Below are 22777 nucleotides of genomic sequence, written 5' to 3'. Positions count from 1 at the left end.
TTTGGTATCTATTCAAAAGGTGAAGAGTCTGCGGTTTGAAGTTTCTAACCGTAGAACAAGTTACTTACCTTTGCTGACGCTCAGTCTGGTAGAGACTCCAGATTCCTCATCAACCCTCCCATCCTCCCTGTTCTGCGAATTGGACTCGGTCCATTAATAAGATCCCAAGTTTAGGAATCTGCATGCTGGTCAAAGCTAATTTACTATTGGGACTATGCTTCTTGGGGCGCGGACAGCCATAAAAGCGACTGATGTCAGCGCACGGGGAGTGGTGACACTATAAGCTCAGCTCATCATTTTCCAGAGTAGAACCTCATCTTCCTTTCTCATGCTACTTCCAGGCCCCCAGGATTCCCTCCCACACTTTTTCCTCCACCTCTGCTCCTTATCTGCTTCCACCCATCTTACTTCTTCCTGTGTCTTCTTCCTACCCTTCCTAGCCACTCCCACTGCCCCCTCATCACTCCTGCCCCTCCCAGCACCTTCTTAATAGCAGCCACCGCACGACCCCTTGGAGCTGGTGCCTAGCCCCAACCTCCCCCTCAACTTACCTGTCACTGGCCCTCCGACCGGTCTAGGCCCTGTCAAACCCAGCTTTAAGTCTTCAAGCCGCTGTTTGCATCTCCTGCAGCCTCCTCTCTCCACTCTCTCTCCCTCACACAGCTTTACTCTTGTGCACCACCCCAGACCCTCAGCAAATACTCAGATGCATGCTTATCAACCCCTGTGCACTCAGAAAACATACAATCAAAATCTGGGACCTCTTCAGGAACAGCACACCAGACTCTTCATGACAGAAACGTGGATGAACCCCACCTCATCTCCCAACATCACTGTGGCCATCCCAGCAGGATAGAAGATTGCACGTCAAGACCACCTTCACAAACACAGAGCCTTGCTCCCTATAACATAGAAAGACACCCTCAATTGCTCAATTTCCATGGACCTGGACACTCCCTTCCTGGAACACATGCACTTCAGCCTACAAACCAACTACAGCTCCATTCTGAAGGGTACCCTAGCACATAGACCACCCGGACCATGCAGTAACTTTAGCAACTTCATCTCTGACTTCATCGTCCCCTCACAATCAACTCCAAGGACTTCCTACTTCTTGGTAATTTCAATTCACTTCTGAAAAACCCCCTCCAACCACTGCTCCACCAGCCTCCTCAAGAGCCTGCACAACATAGGACTCTTCGAGCTCATCATAGAACCCACGCTCAGTGCAGAATACACTCTAGATGTGATCTTTCCCTCCAACAACAGCATCAACTACAACTCTGCCTCACTGCTCACAAGGACCATCCACTCCATCATCCACATCAAAATCTCCATACCACAACCAAAGCTCTCATCAGCACCAACCAACCAAGCTAGAATTGGAACAGAATAAGTGAAACTGACCTGCGCATCGCATTTGAAACAAACCAACCCAACATCACCATCAACCTATTCGAGGATATCACTAACTTCAACTAGTGGATCTCTAACTGTGCAGACACTTTTGCAATTATCAAAACACATAAACACTGCAGAACCAACAAACAGGTTTTCTGGTACATGGAAGAACTCCGGGACTCTAAATAAAATGCAAAAGCTGGAAAGGAAATGGAGAGCCAACCACAATGGCAATGCCAGATCAACCTACAAGACCACACTCCGGTACTACCACCACCTTTTGAGAGACATCAGGAGAAGATCCTTCCCTCCCTGGCCGGATGGGAGCTAGCTCCAACAACGGCAAATATATCTTTGCTATCATCAAGGAGTTCACTAACCCAGAAGCCTCAGCCAACTCCATTACCCCCATCCAGGAACTCTGCGGCAACCTCTACAACTTCTTCCACAGCAAAATTGAAAAGATCTACATTAACTTTGAAAAACAACCTACCCCCAAGAACATCATCGGCTACCTGCCCACCTCCCACGTGGAAACACACATAACCAACTGGAGAACAGTAACCGAGGAAGACGCCACTTCAATCATGAAAAACTGCCACTATGGGGGCTCCCACAGACCATGTCTACATTATATCTACTACTTAAAAAAAAACTTTATAGTATTCAGTGAAGTGCATTACATTGAACAAGTAGCCAACAAAAGAAAGAATTTTGCTGCAGTGACATACAAAACAGTGTGGCAAGGTGTGGTGATGGGGGAAGTCATCATCTAGATATCTAGGGCACTCAAGTGTTTTCGACTCACGGTGGAGGCGGCCCTACCTCCATAGAGTATAGGGACCAATACAGATGTGCCTACGAGATGTGTGGGAGTCACCTGTACATCCTGCCACATGGCTCCCTGTCCGCATAATCTGAAAGAGACTTCTAGCTGCAGATTCCTTACCTTTGAATTTCCCAGGTGTCAAGCTGAATCTGAAAACTTTTGCTGAGCAATGCCCATTTCAGGCGATGTTGGGTGGCTCCATTCGACTCCATGTGATGTTGGAGTCAGTTATGATGTCACAGTGCCTATATAGGTGCCACCCTAGCACGCGGATGTCTGTGCTTTTCTTTCCAGTTAAGCGCCAATCACAGGAAGAGCTACCCCTCTGGTGCTTTTGGCAGTCTTTTTCTTGACTTTTGTTGAAAAGTTTGGAATCGACTTCATGCGCGAAAGATGTCTTCAAGGAAGACAGTTTTCAAACCATGCAGGACTTGTTCCCGCATGATGTCGGTTACCTATCCCCAACGCGTATGTCTTTGGTGTCTAGCGTGACCACGATACAAAGTCGTGTTCGGACTGTTGGGCGATGGCTCAGAAGATCTTGAGGGAGCGAGCGATGAAGTTTCTTGCGGTCCTGCTGTTGACACAGTCGAACCAGACTCCGTGGAGGTCACGATCCCTTTCGAAGAAGAGGAGAACGCGGGACCGTTCCCAAAGCCCTAAGTCCTCCTCCTCCCATGCAAGTTCCTCGGGATACTCTGGGAAGAGGCAAAAGCAGAAGAAGAAGTTCAAGCGGACTTCGTCTTCACCTCAACTGGTGTCTCTTGTCGAGCAAGGTAAGGAGCACCGACGATCTAGATACGATTCTGAATAGCCGGAGCTAGAGCCGACTTAGCGCCTCCTCCCCTTTCCGGGAGCTGGAGCAACTCCTGCTTAAATAAAAGAATTTAAGAGGCCATGCGCCGCATATTTGAGCGTAATGACCCTGCTGGAGACCCTTTGGGCCCTGCGGGGTCGGAAGGGGTTCCATTAGGTTCAACGCCGATGGCTACTGCCACGACGCCAGTGTGGCCTCAGGGAACCAAACCCGGATCCGGTTCAACGCCGGTTGTGCCAATGCAACCTTCCCCGGTGTCAAACCCGAAGTCGGTGCCTGTGACGTCAGCGATGCCCGTTGGTGGCGCAAGCCCTATCCTCATCCCCGACAACAAGGAGCCTGAAAGGCGTCAATCAAAACCGATTCCGACGTTGACAAAACCCAGAGTTTCTATGTTGTCGTCTGAGCACTTTAAAGACGTGCTAGGCTCAGGAGAGGAATAGGAGGGGTCTGGAGACCCTCTTGAGAACCAGGATATCTCTGAGGAGAATTTGGACTGGTATGGGGAGCTTGGGGAGGTTAGTGGTCTGGATACTTCCCAACATACTGGCATGCTCTCACGTCCTATGGGGGCTACGGAGGACTGAGCATCCTATGCCATGGTGATAAAGAGGTAAGCTGAGGTCTTCGGACTTAAGATGCCCTCCGTGCAAGTCAGGACTAATCTCCTGACTGAAGTTATTCAACCTGGGGCTTCCACTTCCGAACCCCTGCTGACCTTTAATGAGGCACTTATGGACGTCCTTCTAGGAACTTGGTCTAAACCTAGCACAGGGGCTCCTGTGACTAGGCCGATTGCATGCCGCCATCTCCCAGCTCTGGGCGACCCAAAGTTCCTCAGCCAACACCCCACCCAAGAGAGTAGGGTGGTGCAGGCCTCTACACCAAAAGGCTCATTCCCTTCTGCCCCTCCGGATAGGGAATCCAAGAGGTTGGATTTACTTTGGAAGAAGATGTTTTCTTCCTCCAGCCCTGCTTGCGGTCGGTGAATAGCGCATGCTTATGGGAGTCGGTTGCGCAAGTGGTGCCACAAGTCCCGGAGGAGACCCAAGCTGTACTCTCTCAAGCTGTCAAAGACCGGAGAGATGCAGCAACAATTGCACATATGGTGTGGGTTAGATACGACTCATTCGCTGAGCAGATTGATTTCGACAACAGTGGCCCTGAGGCACCATGCATGGCTTCATTCCACTAGCTTCTGGGGCGATGTTCAAGCTAATTTGATTGATATGCCCTTCGATGGGACCAACCTTTTTGGGGAAAAGACAGACTCAGCCCGGTCAGGTTCAAGAACTCTCGTGGTACGGCCAAATCCTTGGGCCTTTCCTCCACTCCTCGTGGCCAGTCTTTCTTTCGCCCCATTCTTGGCAACGGAAGGGGTTTCCAACCGCATCAGCCCTACCCCAGCCACTGTCCCCCACAGACTACCCATGCCGTGCAAAGACGAGGTGTATTCCGATCTCGTAACGGAGACCAGATGTCGTCTGCCACACTGCCCCCAGCAGAGACAGCCTCCAAGCACCCCTAGGCTGATTCTGCAGGACCACACTACTCCAGTTAGTGGGGGAATTCGTCCTCATCTCCCCCACTAGAGATCCATAACATCGGACAAGTGGGTCTTGCATATCGTCCAGGGGGGGCTATTCTCTACCTTTCCTTCCTTTTCCTCCTACTATTCTGCTAGGTCAGGAACGGCTGATGGATGATCATTTAAATTTGCTCTAAGAGGAAGTTACATCTCTTTTGGCCCAGGGCGCTATAGAAAGTGTCCCAGTTTCAGGAATAGGCATTGGCTGTTATTCCCGCTACTTTCTGATTCCAAAGAAGAACAAGGGGCTACGTCCCATTTTAAACCTTCAGACCGTCAATCTCATCCTCAAGGAGGAGAAATTAAAAAAGCTCACTCTGGCTTAGGTCTTGTCTTCTCTAGACCAGGAAGACTGGATGGTAGCATTGGAACTGTAAGATGCGTATTTTCACATTCCCATCCTGCCGGGCCGCAGGCGTTACCTGTGGTTCAAGGAAGGCTGCAAACACTTTCAGTTTACTGTGCTCCGCTTCGGCCTTACCAGTGCCCCTCGGGTGTTCACCAAGGTGATGACAGTGGTCGCAGCTCATCTGCGCAGGTTTGGTGTGTCGGTCTTCTCCTACCTCAACGACTTGCTGTTGAAGGCATCCTTGTCCCAGGCAGTCTTCTCTCACCTTCAGACTACGGCGAACCTCCTGCATTCGCTGGGGTTCTTTATAAACGTGCCAAAGTCACACCTGACTCCTTCTCAGACACTCCTTTTCATCTGAGCTTTTCTTGATATAGTGCAGTTTTGGGCTTATCCTCCCGAGCAGCGAGTCCAGGATATTCAGGCTATGATTCCGATATTTCAGCCTCTATCATGGATTTTGGTGAGACTGACTCTGAGGTTGTTGGGCCTCATGGCCTCCTGAATCCTGTTGGTAAGACATGCAAGATGCCGTATGCGGGCTCTGCAGTGAGACTTGAAGTTCCAATGGGCACAGCATTGGGGAAATCTCACCGACATGGTTCAGATCGTGAAAGGAACTGCGAAAGACCTGCAATGGTGGTTGACGAACCACAATTGGGTCAGCGGCAGACCCCTCTCCCATCCCCAACCAGATCTCACAGTTGTGACAGATGCATCATTGCTGGAATGGGGCAGACATCTGGGAGAGGTGGAGATCAGGGGACACTGGTCTCCAGTGGAGTCGGAGCTCTACATAAATTTGTTGGTGCTCCGAGCGATTCGGTTGGCATTGAAGGCATTTCTTCCCTCAGTCAAGAGAAAGCTAGTGCAGGTGTTCATGGACAATACTGCCATGTATTACTGCAACAAGCAGGGCGGGGTGGAGTCATGGACCCTTTGTCAAGAGGCCCTACGTCTCCCGAGATGGCTGGAACAGCAGGGCATAACCCTGGTGGTTCAACACCTGGCAGATTCTCTGAACCCCAGGACGGATGAATTAGTGGATCATGAGTTAAGTCTCCAGTCAAAGGTGGCGCAAGGTCTCTTTCAGATGTGGTGAGACACTTGGTTAGATTTGTTCACCTCCGAAGAGAAAGCACAGTGTCAGCAGTACTACGACTTGATGTTTTCAAGGCGGCTATTGCTCGGTAATGCCTTTTGTCGCGAGTGGAGTTCAAGCCTGTTGTACGCCTTTCCTCCCATACCACTCCTACCCAGGGTTCTGAAAAAGATCAGGAGCGACTGGGCCCAAGTCATTCTTGTGGCTCTGGACTGGGCAAGGAAAGTCTTGTATCCAGAGCTTCTGAGAATGAGTGTCAATCCTCCAATCAGGCTGCCTCTTCGGGAGGATCTTCTGTCGCATCAGCTGGGGAGGGTTCTCCACCCGAATCTGTCAACTCGATGCCTTTGTGTGTGGAGATTGAGCGCAACAGTTGATAGCCTTTGGCCTTTTTCCTGAAGTCTGTAACGTTACTCTGGTGGCCAGGTGGCCCTCCACTAAGACGTATACGACTGTCGTTGGCAGAAATTTGTATTATACTGAACAGAAAGGTCCATTGACCCTCTTTCTGCTTCTTTTTCTACTATCCTTTTGTTCATTCTAACCAGGGCTCTGTCTTGAGAACTCTCAAGGGTTACCTTTCTGCTCGGTCTGCTTTGTTGCGGCTGGCAGACCAGCCCTCTCTCTCCAAGGGCCAGATGTAGGTCGCCAAATACCGTTAGGTAACGGCCGATTTCGGCCGTTACCGACCGGTATTTGGGATTTGACATGTAGGGGGCCTCATATTTACAGAATCAGTATATTTACTGATTCGATAAATTTACAGAATCGGTAAAATACCGAATCGGTAAATTTACCGATTCTGTAAATCCATATGTAGGTGGCACTGTAATCAGTGCCACAGGCCCTTACCGAATCGTTATTTACCATGGAATACTATTCCATGGTAAATAACGAATTCCAGTGTACATACACATCTGTGCATGTACACCTGTGCCATGTGGCACACAGACATGCCCTAAGGGCAGGTATGTGTGTCACATGGCACACAAGCCAGAAACAGGGGTGAAACAGGGTGTCAAAGTGACACCCTGTCCCCCTTGTAAAATCGTTAAATTTACCGATTCGGTAATTACCGAATCGGTATTTGCTATGGAATCCTATGGGCTTCAAGGCCCATAGGAATCAATGGCAAATACATATTCGGTAATTACCGAATCGGTAATTACCGAATCTTACCGAATCGGTATTTTTACCGAATATTTTACCTACATAGCAATTACCGAATAGTAAATACCGAATCGGTAAAATTCGGTATTTACACAGTCCTCTACTCGGCCCGCTTGCGCCGGAGGCTGCCGAGGGTCACGAGTCTCGTTTTTGCAGTCTGGCGACAAGCCTTGCGCCGCATGGGCTGGTGGGGTCGACTGACCGCTGAGACGCCGCTATGGCATAATGGCCTGTTACCCGAGTTGTCGGCCTTAACAGGATTTGACGGCTGGGATGCGATCGGGATCTCACAGCTAGGACATGTGATGTCTGGGACAACGCTCAAGTCCTTTCAGGCACTCAGCATCGAATTTAATATGCCCCAGTCCCAATTTTTTCGGTACTTACAACTCCGACACGCACTAATGCCCAGTATTACCAACATAGATTCGCTTCCTGATTTTAGTCCCATTGAGGCAAAAGTCTTTATGGGGGATCTGGGGGATAAGAAAGTCTCTCGCATCTATCAGACATTGGTCACTCATTGCTCCTCCACCCTCCTTCCGTTAAAGACGACTTGGGAAACTGATGTTGGCCCCCTCGATGAGGATGACTGGAGGGAGGCTCTGGAGTCCCCTAAGGGGGCAGCTATTGCTATACGGTTTAGACTGATCCAATTCAAAATTCTCCATAGGGCCTATTTCACCCGTGAGCGACTGTGGAAGGCAGGCTTGATTGCATCCCCGGAATGTTTGCGCTGCGGCAATGCGGTGGGCACTTTGCTCCACACGATATGGTCGTGCCCTCGGCTGGTGGGCTTCTGGAGGGGTGTGTGGGGCTGCCTGTCTGAAGTGCTGCATTGGACTCTTCCTCGCACTCATCGCCTGGGCCTACTCCACATCTTGGAGGGGGTTGGTGGAAACATATATAAACGCCACCTGCTGCTCCTGGGACTGGTAGTGGCCAAAAGAGACCTAGCCCGGGCTTGGAAGGATGTGAGGGCCCCCCCCCTGTGTGCTTGGAGAGCCGGAATGGACTTTTGCATGGGCCTGGAACGACCGATTTTTGAAGCATGAGGATGCCCCCGCAAACATTTCAAGATATGGAAGAGGTGGGCTGAGTATAGGGGGTTGACACTTGACCCTCCGGCAGAACTGGAGGAAGATCTTTAATCTCATGTTATTTGCGAGTCCTTGCATTGTGCCACGAGTACCGTATTATGATTACATACCGAGGCTATCTGTACACACGTGCACGGGGGTAGGGTGGGACACAGGGGTGGAGGTGGGAGGGTTGGGTAGTTGGGAGTTCGTAGGGGTAGGAGAGGGTATGGTTGTATTCCTTTATCATTGCTTTCTCTTGACTACTTGGTTGGACGCTTGGTCCTCTGCTGTACCTGTACCACAATGATTGGTGGTGTTCTCCTGAATGTGGGGAGCCACACATATTCCTTGCTCGATTCTACAAATAAAATTTGTTGTGAAAAAAAAAAAATTCGGTATTTACCATTCGGTAATTTGCTATTACCTACATCTGGGCCTAGGTCTCTTCTTGTAAATAGATTTCTAAAAGGGCTGGCTCACTTGTTTCCACCCATATTTCCACCCATGCCCTTTGTAATGCCACAGTGGGACCTTAATTTGGTCTTCACTTACCTGATATGTGCTCCATTTGAGCCTTTGCACAATTATCCCCTCTGGCTGTTGACCATCAAAACAGCCTTTTTTGTAGAAATTACATTGGCCCGGAGGGTGAGTGAGTTGAATTGGCCCAGAGAGTGAGTGTGTTGCTGGCATTATCCAGCTCTCCTCCTCATCTTATGTTCTTTCCGGATACGGTGGTGCTTCGCACCATGGTATCCTTTTTGCCAAAACATTGTGACCCCATTCCAACTGGGTCAGTCCATCACTTTGCTCCTCCGCATCCCTCTAAGGAAGTGGAGCGTTTCCATCGACTGGACCCAAAATTAGCGTTGTCGTTCTACCTTGACCTCACAAAAGAGTTCCGGGTGGATGACCAACTCTTTGTGGGATACGTGGGAGCAAAGAAGGGAAGGGAGTGCAGAAAAGGACCATCTCTCGCTGGGTCGTTCTCTGCATCAATATTTGTTATGCCTCAGCAAAGAATCAGCCCCCTGAGGGATTAAGAGCCCATTCCACCAGGGAAAAGGCTGCGACTATGGCCCTGGCGTCCCAGTCCAAGACATCTGTCAGTCAAATGACGTGGGCTTCTTTGCATATGTTCACAAAACATTATTGCCTTGATGGGCAAGTACGCAGGGATGGACATTTTGCCCGTTCACTTCTGCAAGACTTTTTAGTTTAGGATGTGAGTCCACAACCCAACACCGGGATGGTATGGCTCGGTTATCTGAATCAATGGTAAGGAATCTACAGCTAGAAGTCTATCAGATGAACAAGTTACTTACCTTCAGTAACACATTATCTGGTAGAGACTATCTAGCTGCAGATTTCTTACAGCCCCACCCATGCCTCCCTGCTGTGCGGAATGATATTGTAGGACATGTGTTCTCCTTTTCAGGGCCCTAGTTTTGCAGTCGATTACGTCAGTTACTTCGTTGCTCTGCGCCTCTGGCGTGGAACATACGAAACGTACTGGCGTCCGCTCACCTGGGTGGCGCCTATGTAGGCACCACAATGTCAAAACTGATGCTACCGACGCTGAAGACATCACACGGAGCCGAATGGAGCCACTCGATGATTCGCGCAAGAGGTATTGCTCAGCAAAAGTTTCCGGATCCAGCCTGATGCCTGGGAAATTCAAAGGTAAGGAATCTGCAGCTAGATAGAGTCTCTACCAGATAATGCATTATTGAAGGTAAGTAACTCCCCACACCCACTATACTCCTCCAGAGCAGAGTGGTCCAGACGGTCATCAAGGAGAGGTACTGGATAGCCCACCAAGGAGGGATCGTTATTGCGCAAAGGTGCTCAGACAGTTAACCCGCTCAACCATTGTTCTAAGTAGCATTCTGCATTGTCATCTGTTCTAACCATGCATAACCTATTTTATCCCTCTAGAGTCCATTCCTGCACATCTTCCCTTCATTTTGACATAAGTGGAGGTGTGGATGCAGTCCATTGTATCGCTAGGAGTCCTAGGGCAGCAAAGCAGGTGTCGATCCTAATGCTGGCTTTCGGGACCGGAAACAGTCTGATCAGGCAATGTTGGGGTGTGACCTCAGGCTTGGTTGCAGTTATTCACTCAAGAGTCTCCACTACTATGGGTCTATCCTTTCCTGGGAAGCTCCAGGTCATATGCAGAAAGCTCGCTGTCTAGTGTTAGTCACATACTTTCCTTGCATTGTGCAGGAAAGAGTCTGTGTAGTCTGGGGAGTGAGGTATGTGAGGTGCAGGAAGTGGAATTGTGTCAGGTTGAACCTGGCATTGCTTGCCACCTTCTTTACTTGTGAGTAGGCTCTGCCCCATTCCCGATCCGTTAATGGGTTACCTAGGACATCCACTGTCACGTCCTTATTGGGCCATCACAACGCCGTATATAGGCATGAGATCATGCCCTGCTGGAGCCAATGTCCAGTATGTGCTGCAGCAGCTGAGATTTCTGAGGCTCTGCCTGTAATTCAGGCCACAGCCTACGGATCGTTTAGAAAATGTTTGCATATTGCCGAAATTGGCCTGGGCCAAACTTAAAGTGTCTCTTCTTATCCCCGAAGGAGGCAAAGAAATTCCCCTGGAACAAGTCCCCCAGTAACTGGCAGCCCCCTTCTGTCCACTGCCTCACATCCATCACAGCATGGAGCCGTTGCAGCAGGCTCAACCACCATACAGGCAATAGTTGGGCAGAAGGTTGATGGCGTAGGACTCTATTTAAATCCGCAACTTACTGGACCGAGGAGGTAATAGCTGCCTTCATACTACTGGACCTTTCCACTGCGTTTGACACTGTGAACGTCACCAGTAGATTGTTTTGAAGTTGACATTCGTGTGTTCTTGGATTACAAAGTATGTATTATTTTCCCAGCAGGAATTACCCTCTGATGAAGGGCTGTGCCCAAAATGCATTGGGGTCCATGGAATTTCTGTGATTGACTGCAGTTACCATTAATGTACATATGAGATGTATCATGTGAAGAATGACATTTAATGAAATTCAATGATATATAATCATCAAAATCATAATACTTGATAAATAAATCAGAGTTTGAAAACTATTAAGTGAACGACGAATTTTTGAGGCGACATGTTCGCATTGAGTGCTATTTGAATAGGCCCTCCCCGTGTTGGAGGACTCTTCGCAGAATTTACAGTAAACAACTCATGATCAGGAGGTGATACTCTACAGCACCAAAGAAGGAGAACCACCTTACCATTATACAAAAAACTTTTTGCAACGCAGGAGTGCCACCGCAACCCAGTTCGTTTCGAGGACGATTATTTTCACATCCCCGTCCTGCTGGCCCACTGGGGTTCACGGTAGGCCAGGAGCACCTTCGGTGTACCGTGCTCCCCTTTTTCCTTACCAGCGCCCCTCGGGTGTTCACGAAAGTGATGGCGGTGGTGGCAGCTCATCTGCGCAGATCAGGGGTTCCAGTTTTCCCCTAGCTCGACGACTGGCTGTTGAAGGTGGGCTTCCAGACTACGGCCGACCTTGTGCATTCGCTGGTTATCACCATCAGTGTGCCAAAGTCACACCTGATTCCCTCTCAGAAGCTCATTTTCATCGGAGCGGTTCTGGACACAGCGCAGTTTCGGGCTTATCCTCCCAAGCATCGAGTCCGGGATATTCGGGCTATGATTCAGATTTTTCAGCCTCTATCCCAGGTTTTGGTCAGAATGACCCTGAGGCTACTGGGCCTCATGGCCTTCTGCATTCTGCTGGTGGACTATGCCAGATGGCATATGCAGGCTCTGCAGTGGGATCTTAAGTTCCAGTGGGCACAGCATATGGGGAATCTTTCCGATTGCGTACAGATCTCGGAGGGCACTGCAGGCCAGTTGCAGTGGTGGCTAACGAACGGCAGATCCCTTTTCCTTCCCCAACCAGAGTTCACAGTGGTGACGGATGCATCCCTGCTAGGATGGGGCGGCCACTTTGGAGAGGCGGAGATCAGAGGTCTCTGGTCTCCGGCGGAGTCCGGGCTCTATATCAAGCGTTCACGGACATCACCACAGTCATGGGGTATTGCAACAAACAGGGGGGGATGGGGTCGTGGACCCTACGTCAAGATGCTCTCTGCCTTTGGATATGGCTGGTGGCTGGAACATCAGGGCAAATTCCTGGTGGTTCAACACCTGGCTGGTTCTCTGACCATCAGGGCGGACATTATCAGCTGCAGGTGCATGATGGATCACGAATGGCGTCTTCACTCGAGGTGGTGCAATGTCTCTTTTAGCAGTAGGGAGAGCCTTGGTTAGATCTATTTGCCACCGAGAGAACGCGCAATGTCAGAACTTCCTGCATGTTGGAATTTCCAAGGCGACACTCGCTAGGTGACGCTTTTCGTTGCGAGTGGAGTTGCGCTCTTCTATACGCCTTTCCGCCTATACCAGTTTCTGCCCAGAGTGCTGAAGAAGATCAAGCACGACCGGGCCCAAGTCATTGTTGTGGATCCGGATTGGGCACAAAGAGTCTGGTATACCGGACTATTGCACATGGCCTTCGATCCTTGGATCAGACTGCCTCTTCGGGAGGATCTTCTGTTGCAGCAGCAGGAGACTGCCTTCCACCCAAACCTGTCCATCCTCCACCTCCTTGCATGTCGATTGAGCGGTGACAGTTGACAGCTTTCGACCTTCCTCCCGAAGTCTGTAATGTTATCTTGGCAGCCAGGCATCCCTCCACCAAAACGGTATACGCACTGGAGGAGCCAGAGGACCTCATGCAATACTCTCCTGTCCGCCAACAGGGGTCGGAGGGCCCATCTATTTAGGTTAGGCCCAAGCCGGGAAAGGGTCCAGCCCAGGCACATCAGTGTACCATCCCTTTGTCACCGAAGCCAAGGATAAACGATCACCTCAGTCCCTCAAGGGACAGGATTCCTTCATTCTGCTCTCCACTAAGGACAAACATTCTTGCCAATGCATGGGGTTAGTTTGGGAAGTGTTACGGTGTACCATCAGTGTTCGTGTTGTGTGTTCCGCTACAAGTGCCTTGCGGAGAGCCAGCATCCAGCTACATGCCTCAGGTGCAGCGCTCGATTTCCACGACATGGCTATTCTCCTTTTCGCTAGTGCCAGTGCTAGGTCCAAAAATGTGTTAAGATTTTTCCGCCTAGCATTATGCTTGGTGATGCCAAGTAGAAAGTGCAGCCTCTATACCGGTATTAGTGTATCAGTTGCACTCCCCAATATTGTCGCAACCTCGCTCCAATATGCACCCAGGCCAAAGCATGTCCAGACCATATGGAGGAAAGTTGCATCCGACTCAGAACAGCGAGGGCATATGTCAACCAACGTGAAGTACATACAGGCTAGTTTGTGGGGTGTTAAATATGTGTGAAGTAAGAAATAAAACTGTGTATATTTCAGTCTGGCATTTGTGGATATTATTTTGGGATATCCTAGGCACTGCGTCCACTGTTATCATTTATGGTGACTGCCAACTCACAGTCTCAGTATGCCTGAAGGGGCGCCAACATGGAAGTAACATCAGGGTTAAGAGAACTGTATAGAGCTGTCACAACATGTCTGCCCTTCGCATGTGTGAGCAAGGTCTGCAGCACCAGTGACATTTTCGGTTCCTTCTCCGTGTTCCCCCGCGTTCGTAGGAACTGTTGTGCTAATAAAAAGAGTAGAAGGACTTTGGCATACCATTACTGCTACTATCGCCTGAGGCTTGAGCCGGGCGGTCACTCCTCTCTCTTGCTATTTTAAAATACTTTTTGCTTATTGTATTCACTTGCCCTTTGTGTCCTCTCCCCCCTGCACCAGCGCGCGGATTTAGCGCGACGCTGTGGTGTCTATGCCGATTTCGGGCAGGACATTATTTTAAATTAACTGACCTTTTAAAATTGATTGGTTGCACTCATCCTGCATAGCGCTGCCCCCCCCAGACAATACAGCCGATTTCAGGGCTGTTTGACCTGCTGGCAAGGCTGGAACTATTGCGGCGGCCATCTTGAGTAGGGCGATCCTTACTTAGGGGCGAGAGTCACGGCTATAAAAAGAGACGGCAATGACTCCGCGCAGCGGACGCGATCAGCGGACGCGCCGGACTCGCGCCGGAGTCAAGCCAGAGTCCTGCCCGTCTGCGCCCGTCCACGCACGGGCCGGGCACAGGGCTAAGGACTCTGCTGAGACTACTAAAAGATACTACAGTAGGCAACAATTACTTGCATTAAAACCAGTCCTTGATCGTGAGTGCCACAACTTAAACCCTTCAGACTGGACAGGTCCGATGAGCTGCCATAAATGCCACAATGCATTTTCATGGTCTCAGGTCTCCGCCCTTACCACACTTACTGCCCCCACCCATACTTTAAAAGCGGGCTTAATTAACGCTAGATCTCTACCAAAACATGCTCAGCACATACATGACCTCCTTACAGACGACAACCTGGATTGTCTCTTCATCACAGAGACTTGGCTCAAACCCTGGTGCACCCCTGATCTGGTACATGCCCTACCATTAGGGTACAGCATCCAGAGGGTGGACAGAGGTAATGAACAACGGGGGGGGAGTGGCCATTATACACAGAGATATATTTGGGTGTGTAATGACAGAACTCCATGACATAAAGGATGCGGAAGGGATGGGCTTTAGTCTTAAAATCCATGATAACTTCTCTTTCTCTGGGGCCTTAATTTATCGCCCTCCCGGCACTAGCACTGACTTTTTAGGAAGTGTGGGAGAAGCGCTAAGCCCTTTGATACTCAGATACTCAAACTTTACCCTGCTGGGGGATGTGAACATTCATCTGGAATCTATAACTGAGACATCTACTGCCTCCTTTAGAGAAACCATGGAAGTACTGGGTCTTAAAATATGTGACACCCCAGCCACCCACGAGGCGGGACACACGATTGATTGTATTGCTACCAACTTAGATACCTTATCAATAGACCAGCTGAAACCCCAAATATGGACAGACCATGTACTGATACCTTTCTCAATCATACCAGAAACTAATGCTAATAATAAGCATACCTGCAAAAATAACCAGGCCAGACAAGAGGACTGAAAAGCCACTATGAAGCACCCCGAATTAATACCAATAGCTAAAGAGTGTAAACCTAAGGCAGCAGGACCCCCAAATTTAAACATCTTTAGGGAATGGATGACGGAACTAAAAAACATGACTGGTCAGGGAAGACACAAGCGTAAACCCGGGAATAAGAAGAGATCTGCCCCCTGGTTTGACCTAGAGCTCAAAAATAAACAGGGGGAACTTAGACGGGCTGAACGTAGCTGGCGGAAAAATTACCTCAGCACAGAACGCAGTAAATATAAAAAGATCAAGAAAGCGTACCATGCACTAATCAAACAAGCCAAAACAAAGTACTATACGTCAGCCATAGAAACAGCCAATAGTAAACAGAAGACGATCTTTAATATCGTAAAAGACTTTAGTAAACCTAAATGGCTAATGCAGGACATCCCTCCCTCACAGGCGCTCTGTGATTCTATCGCAGACTTCTTTGAGGGAAAGGTTAAGGGGCTGACGAACGACTTTGAGGCTCCCACCCTCGATCAAATATATGAGGATGAAAATACTAGGCAGGAAGTCCCTCAGCTTACAGCTTTCCGTACAATCAGCCTGGAGGAGTCAAAACGGGCTATCTTGGCAACCAAGTCAGGATCTCCGTTCGATCCATGTCCTATAGGACTCCTACATCTCATTGCTGATATTGTTAACCCGGACATAAATACTATTGTTAACAACTCTCTGTCCACTGCCTACGTTCCCCCTGAGTGGAAATTGGCAGCTGTAAAACCCTTACAAAAAAAACAACTCCCCGACCCCACCACACTCTCTAATCTACGTCCGATCTCATTACTTCCAGCATTGTGCAAAATCACTGAGTCCACCGTGAACAAACAGCTGACACACTTCTTGGAAGAGAATGAGACATGGCACCCTAACCAAGCTGGTTTTAGGACCCAGCATTCCACCGAATCGGCCCTCCTGTTCACCACAGAAACCATCCGCTCAGCCTTAGATCAAGGCAAGAAGGCCGTCCTGATACTATTAGACCTGTCGGCGGCCTTCGACACGGTCTCACATGCTATCTTAATAGACCGGCTAATAATATCTGGCATAAAAGGCATTGCCTTAGAGTGGATAAAAAACTTTCTTGGTAACAGGCGACAAGTGGTGACCTTGGGGGATTTTCGTTCCAGTGAGAAGCCACTGTCAACGGGAGTACCTCAAGGTTCTAGCCTGAGTCCGACATTGTTTAATGTCTATACCGCACCCCTGATACAGCTGATATCGTCCTACGGCATAGATGTAATAGCATTTGCCGACGATACTCAACTGATCCTGGTCATGGACAAAGATAACCAGGTCTGGGAAGAAAAACTCAAGTGTTGCTTAACGGCCACTTTTGAGTGGATGCGGAAAAACCACTTAAAATGTAACACAGGCAAGACCGAGATTATGCCCATAGGCCCTAATAATGATTTCATCCCTAGACTGTGGTGGCCTGAGAAGGCTGAAATACCACCCCACACTACCTCCTTGGCTCGCAACCTTGGGGTGCAGTTTGACGCCGACTTATCGTTTAAACATCAGGCGTCAAAAGTGGCAGGCACCTGCTTCGGGGTAATAAAAATGCTCAGAAAGTTCTTTGACTTGCTGCCCCTCGAAGCTAGGAAAACAGTCACGATTGCATTGGTCACTTCTCGCATAGACTATTGCAACAGCCTGTATGCTGGTACCAATAAGGTGGTTACACATAAACTCCAGATGGTACAGCATGCTGCGGCAAGGCTTGTTCTGAAATGGCCAAGAAGATCTTCAGCAACCAAAGCCCTCAATGTATTGCATTGGCTGCCTATAATCAAAAGGGTCCTTCACAAAGTACTAACAATTACCTTTCGCGCTGTACACAATTCAGGCCCCATGTACCTAAGAAAAAAATGTGTTAAATACTGTCCCAATCGCGCACTACGATCTTCAAATGCCAATCTTTTGACCATTCCAAGTTTCAGACTCAAAACCCGTGGGGGTAAATCTCTGGCGGTACTGGGTGCCAAAGCATGGAATGCGCTGCCCCCTGCACTAAGAGCACTAGACAGGGAATCCGATTTCCGTAAGCAATTGAAAACCTGGATTTACAATCTTCCAGACCCAATGGCCAGAGCACTGGTGTGACTCCGGTTTTGGTCTCCTTGAGCAGTAAGGCAACCTTTTCATCTGGTTGTCCTCTTTTTGGCGCCGAGATGCTCCCTGGAGCGATTGTTAGCGCGATATAAATGGACTATACAAATACAAAATACAAATAGTGCGTAAAGCAGAAAAGTGCCCTGCGCAACACCAAAGCTCTCTATCAGCCCATCTAGGCTCTGTAGCTGTGCATTCGTGAATAAGTCACCCCAGGTGTCCAATCCCACGCTGCCCATGCCTCCAGCTCTGGTCAGTCATAGCGAGTGAATGAGCCTGGTAAAATCTGAAGTGGGAGCGTAGGCGCATACAGCATTGTCCGGCCCCTCGGTGTCAAATATCTCAGCCAGATACGTCTAGCTGCCATCATTAACAGGTTACCCTGCTTCCTCTGCATTGGGGTAGTGCAGCCCGATAACCATTCTATGATTGCTGTGCATCTTAATAGTATTACCCAGCTGGACAGCTCTGCTCTATGGTCGCGTCCTCTCAGACGCTTAACCCTCACAACTGCCTTTCTGGTTGCCATCACCTCGGATCACAGGGTGAGTTAGCTACAGGCTCTTTCTTCTAAGCCTCCTTTCCTGGCTGTTCATCCAGACAAGGTTGTCCTCCGCACTAGGCCTTCTTTCCTTACCAAAGTGGTTACCTCTTTCCATACAGGACAGACCATCACTTTGCCCACCTTCTTTCCGCCTCCACATCCTTCTAAAGAGGAAGTGAGGCTCCACTGTCTGGATCCAAAACGTGCACTTTCGTTCTATCTGGATCGCACAAAACAATTCCGGGTGGATGACCAGCTCTTTGTCGGTTATGTGGGTGCAAAAAAAGGTCGGGCTGTGCAAAAACAAACCATATCCCGATGGGTTGTTCTTTGCATCAAAATCTGCTATTCCTTAGCAAATTAGGAACCTCTAGTGGGGTTGCGTGCCCATTCCACCAGGGCAACGGCAGCTACTACTGCTTTGGGACATGGAGTCTGGATCCAAAACGTGCGCTTTCGTCCTATTTTGATTACACAAAACAATTCCAGGTGGATGACCAGCTCTTTGTCGGTTATGTGGGCGCAAAGGAAGGTCGGGCCGTGCAAAAACTAACCATCTCCCAATGGGTCGTTCTTTGCATCAAAATCTGCTATTCCTTAGCAAAAAAGGAACCTCTAATGGGTTTGCATGCCCTTTCCACCAGGGCAACCACTGCTACTACTGCTTTGGGATGGGGAGTCCCCTTTATTGAAATCTGCCAGGCAGCTACGTGGGCTTCACTGCACACGTTTACCAATCACTACTGCCTAGACAGCCAAGTCCGGATAGACAGCTTCTTCGACCGTTCAGTTCTCCAGGATTTTTTTGGGTGAACTGGTTTCACAGACCCACCACTGGGGTTGGTATTGCTGGTGTATCTATTCTAAGGTGAGGAATCCATAACTAATTGTCTCTTTCAGATGAACAAGTTACTTACCTTTGGTAACGATATATCTGTAAGAGACAGATTAGTTATGGATTCCTCACCGCCCCATCCATCCTCCCCATTCTGCAAACTTATTTCTAGGGTAAGGGCCTTCCCTTTCAGGGCCCTAGTTTTTGTGCACCAGTGGTCAGTGTCTTGCATGGCTCTGCGCTTCTGGCGTGGAATGTCGTGTAAAGAACTAACGTCAGCGCAAGAGGGCGGCGTCTAAGTAGATACCGGGCGTCATTCGGGCAAACACAATGCCAACAACGAACGCGGAGTCGACTGATGCCACCTATCGATGCGCAGAGGTACTGCTGAGAAAAAATTCTCCGGATCCAGTATGACACCTGGGGTTAATTCTAAGGTGAGGAATCCATAACTAATCTATGTCTCTTACAGATATATCGTTACCGAATGTAAGTAACTTGTTCATTAGGTTGAGAGCGAGTTATGCTTGACTCCAGTTCAGCCACCCCTGCTCCAGTGTATGTTACTACTACCTCTGTGGTTACTGAAAATCTCATATTAGGTCTGATCTTAGGTGCCCATTAGGATGTCGGGCGGACCGCCACCGCCATTCAGGCGGTGGCGATCCGCCCGACATCCGTGACCGGCCGCCACCTATTTCCCCCCCCCCCCGCCATATTACAATGGCGGGGGGACCGCGGTGGACGGAAACACCGTCTGCCACTTTTCCGCCCCGGTCGCCTTGCGGCCGGGGCGGAAAAGGGTTCATATGGCCAGCCATATTAGGATGGCCTCATGCAGATGCCTTTCCGTGGCGGCAATGCCGCCACGGAAAGGCATGTGGTCTTTACTTTGGGGGCCCCCTGCGGGCCCCCATGGTGAAGGCGAGAGGGGGGGTGGACATGGGGGGTACCTGTGGTACCCCTCTGCATTTGCATACACAAAGCGGCAGGCACCGCGCGGTGCCTACCGCTTTGTGTATGCAAATGCATGCCTGCATTTTTAACATTGCGGCGGGCGGTGCTTTCAGCACCGCTCGCCGCAATGTTAAAATTGCATGATGCGCCCGCAAGTGTGGCAGGCGCATCATAATTGGCATGGCGGGACCGCCGCTCACATTGCGGACGGTCCCGTTTTCCACAGGGATGGCGGTCGGGGAAAGTCCGTCCGCCATCCTAATCGGCCCCTGAGTCTCGCTGAAGTCACGTAGGCATGGTTGTTGGGAGTATTGTAATTATGAGTTCAAGATTATATCCTAATTAGCCCACTCAGGATCAGGCTTTAATTTGGTGAGTGCCGAGAAAGAAAACTACTGTAATGTCATACAATTTCTTTTTGTCTTTCTGTTGTCTAGGGTTTACATTTGAATTGTGTAAAGCTACTGACTGTTCTTAATGTGCGGTAACAGTAACATAAATGATATTTTGTCCCTTTGCTACTTGCAGTTCTGCACCTCCAATGGCCTTGAGTATCTTGTGGGCAGAGTATGGATTGGCTTCTGGCTCATCATCATTGTGCTGGTCATGGTGGCATTTGAGGGCAGCTTCCTGGTCCGGTTCGTGTCCAGATTTACTCAGGAAATCTTTGCCTTCCTCATCTCTCTTATTTTCATCTACGAGACTTTCTATAAGCTTGTCAAGGTAAGATTTCATACTAGATACTAGGAGGCATTTGCCTTAATAAGCTGTATTGTGGTTAGGACCGATGTGCCTCAGCATAATTTGCTGGGTTAGGAAATAGTCTGTTGAAGTCAGGAAATAATTTCCTCGCATATCTCTTTGGGGCTACTGGATTGGGGTATCTCTTTCTGAAGCCATGATTGAGTGACAAAAACAGAGCTCTCTCGGGACATGGGTTGCAGCAGTGGGAAAAGAGGGTACTTGACAAAACTCTCTGGGATAAGGACGTGACCTGCTTCAACCTGGACCAAGGTGCAGCTCCTGTAGAGCTCTGAGATTTTGACATTAGCTGCTTAGTCAGCACTGTGGTGAGTCAGCAGACCTTCCTTGGACTACATTAGGGTAGGGTGTGAAATGTCACAGTAAGGCTCTGCCATTATAATATTGGTGGTTGCAGTGATAGTTGGGGCCTCGGTTGAGCTCTCTGAGAAAAAGGCATTAATTTGGTCCTAATCCTAGAGAACTCTGTTTTACTACATCAGTCCCGCATGCAGCAGCCCATTGCATGCACTCCTGCAGTCAGGCCTAAGGTGCTTTGGCAGACTTCTATAAAATAATATCATCGGTTATTGCAGTAATTACTACATTTTAATGTTGACAGTCCTTGGAGCTGTGAAATTAAGTCATGAATTGTTGAAGTCGGGATTAATGGACCTCAGCAGAGCTTTCTGGAATAAGAACATGGTTTGCTCAAGTCAAGACTAAAGTACCTTGGATGAGCTTTACCTTTATTTCTTTAATGGGTTTCTAAAATGCACACAATTATCATTCTTAAAGTTGTTAATTCTGCTGAATCAGAAAGTCATCAGGTCAACCCCAGATATCAGCATACCAATGTAGGCCATACAGAGTACAATACGTTAGTTATATAACAGTAGCTATATGGATTCTATATATAACATTTTACGATAGGTTAGATGTGGAAAAAAGAAATAACTGTCCTAATAAAAGAAGACATATTAAGTCTGGCTCCTAGCTACTAATAGAACAGCACTTTCCTCAGCTTAATTGAAGGTGAAAGGATAATAAAAAGTACCCATGGTTCATTCATTAACCATCATACCTATGCCTCCATAATATAGCCTTAAACCTTCCCAGCAACTAGATCATTCTAGGCTGCTTAGCAGAAAGGAATTCTATATTAGGAGGGATATTCATTGGTTAATTGCCCTAGCAGACACTAACTGGTACAAGGCTGACAACGAAAGGAGCCCATTTAGCCTCATAAATGTTGGAGTAACTTTAAAATGGTGGCAGGTCCTTGGGGCTCTGAGATTAGGCACAAACTGCTATAGTCAGGACTGAAATGACTTGTCTCTCTGATATCCAGACGGTAGTGCCTCGACAACAGCTTTCTAGGTCTAGGAAGTGGGCTGTTGCAGTCAGGACTACAGAATCTAGAACGAACTCTCAGTGGCTGCCACAGTCTACACACAATTGTTGTGTGTCAACAAGGTTCGGAACCGAGGTGCCTGATCCTACTTTTTTTAAGGTAGGGATGCAGAAGTCAAAAATAGGGTGCCTTGGCACAGCTCTAAGGGACAAGAACATGATGTGTTTATTTCTGAAACAAGGTGCCTGGACAAAGTTCTCTGAGATGAGGTCGTGGATTGTTGTACTAGGGAATAAAGGACCTTAGGAGAGCTTTGTGGAATTAGGACATGGGTTGCTTTAGTCAAGACCGAAGTACCTCGGATGAGCTTTGTGGGCTTGGCATAGACCAAAGCATGCTGAATGAAGGACCCCGTTAGAGGTGCCTGAAAACACTGATGTACAAACTACGAATGGCTAAAATGGCTAACCTTGTAACAGAAATGCTAAAGTCTTTGCTTATAAAAATTAATAATAAAGGGCCAGATGTAGTTGGCCAAATACCGGTATTTGGAGTTTTAGATGTAGGGGGCATAAAAATTACCGATTCGATAAATTTACCGAATCGGTAAATTTACAGATTCTGTAAATTACCGAATCGGTAAATTTACCGAATCGGTAATTTGAGATGTAGGTGGCACTGAAAACAGTGCCACAGGGCCTTAAGGATTCGTTATTTACCACCAACTATTAGTTGGTGGTAAATAATGAATACCTGTGTACATGCAAATCTGTGCATGTACACCTGTGCCATGTGACACACATAC

The 22777-nt window shown here is 48.7% G+C and overlaps 1 protein-coding gene across 4 annotated transcripts in view; it reads left to right on the top strand.

Annotated features, from left to right (window-relative positions):
* SLC4A2 (solute carrier family 4 member 2) overlaps positions 1-22777 on the top strand; it is a 1409997-nt gene that overhangs the window by 1188337 nt on the left and 198883 nt on the right. For all 4 annotated transcript variants that reach the window (XM_078662834.1, XM_078662833.1, XM_078662832.1 and 1 more), the window contains one exon: positions 20406-20600. In XM_078662834.1, coding sequence (XP_078518960.1) covers positions 20406-20600 — 195 coding nt within the window. The remainder of the gene's footprint in view (positions 1-20405; positions 20601-22777) is intronic.

Source organism: Lissotriton helveticus, chromosome 10 (genome assembly GCF_964261635.1).
Source record: "Lissotriton helveticus chromosome 10, aLisHel1.1, whole genome shotgun sequence".
Taxonomy (NCBI): domain Eukaryota; kingdom Metazoa; phylum Chordata; class Amphibia; order Caudata; family Salamandridae; genus Lissotriton; species Lissotriton helveticus.
Note: the sequence above shows the minus strand (reverse complement) of the source record. Positions and strands in the feature narration are given on the sequence as shown.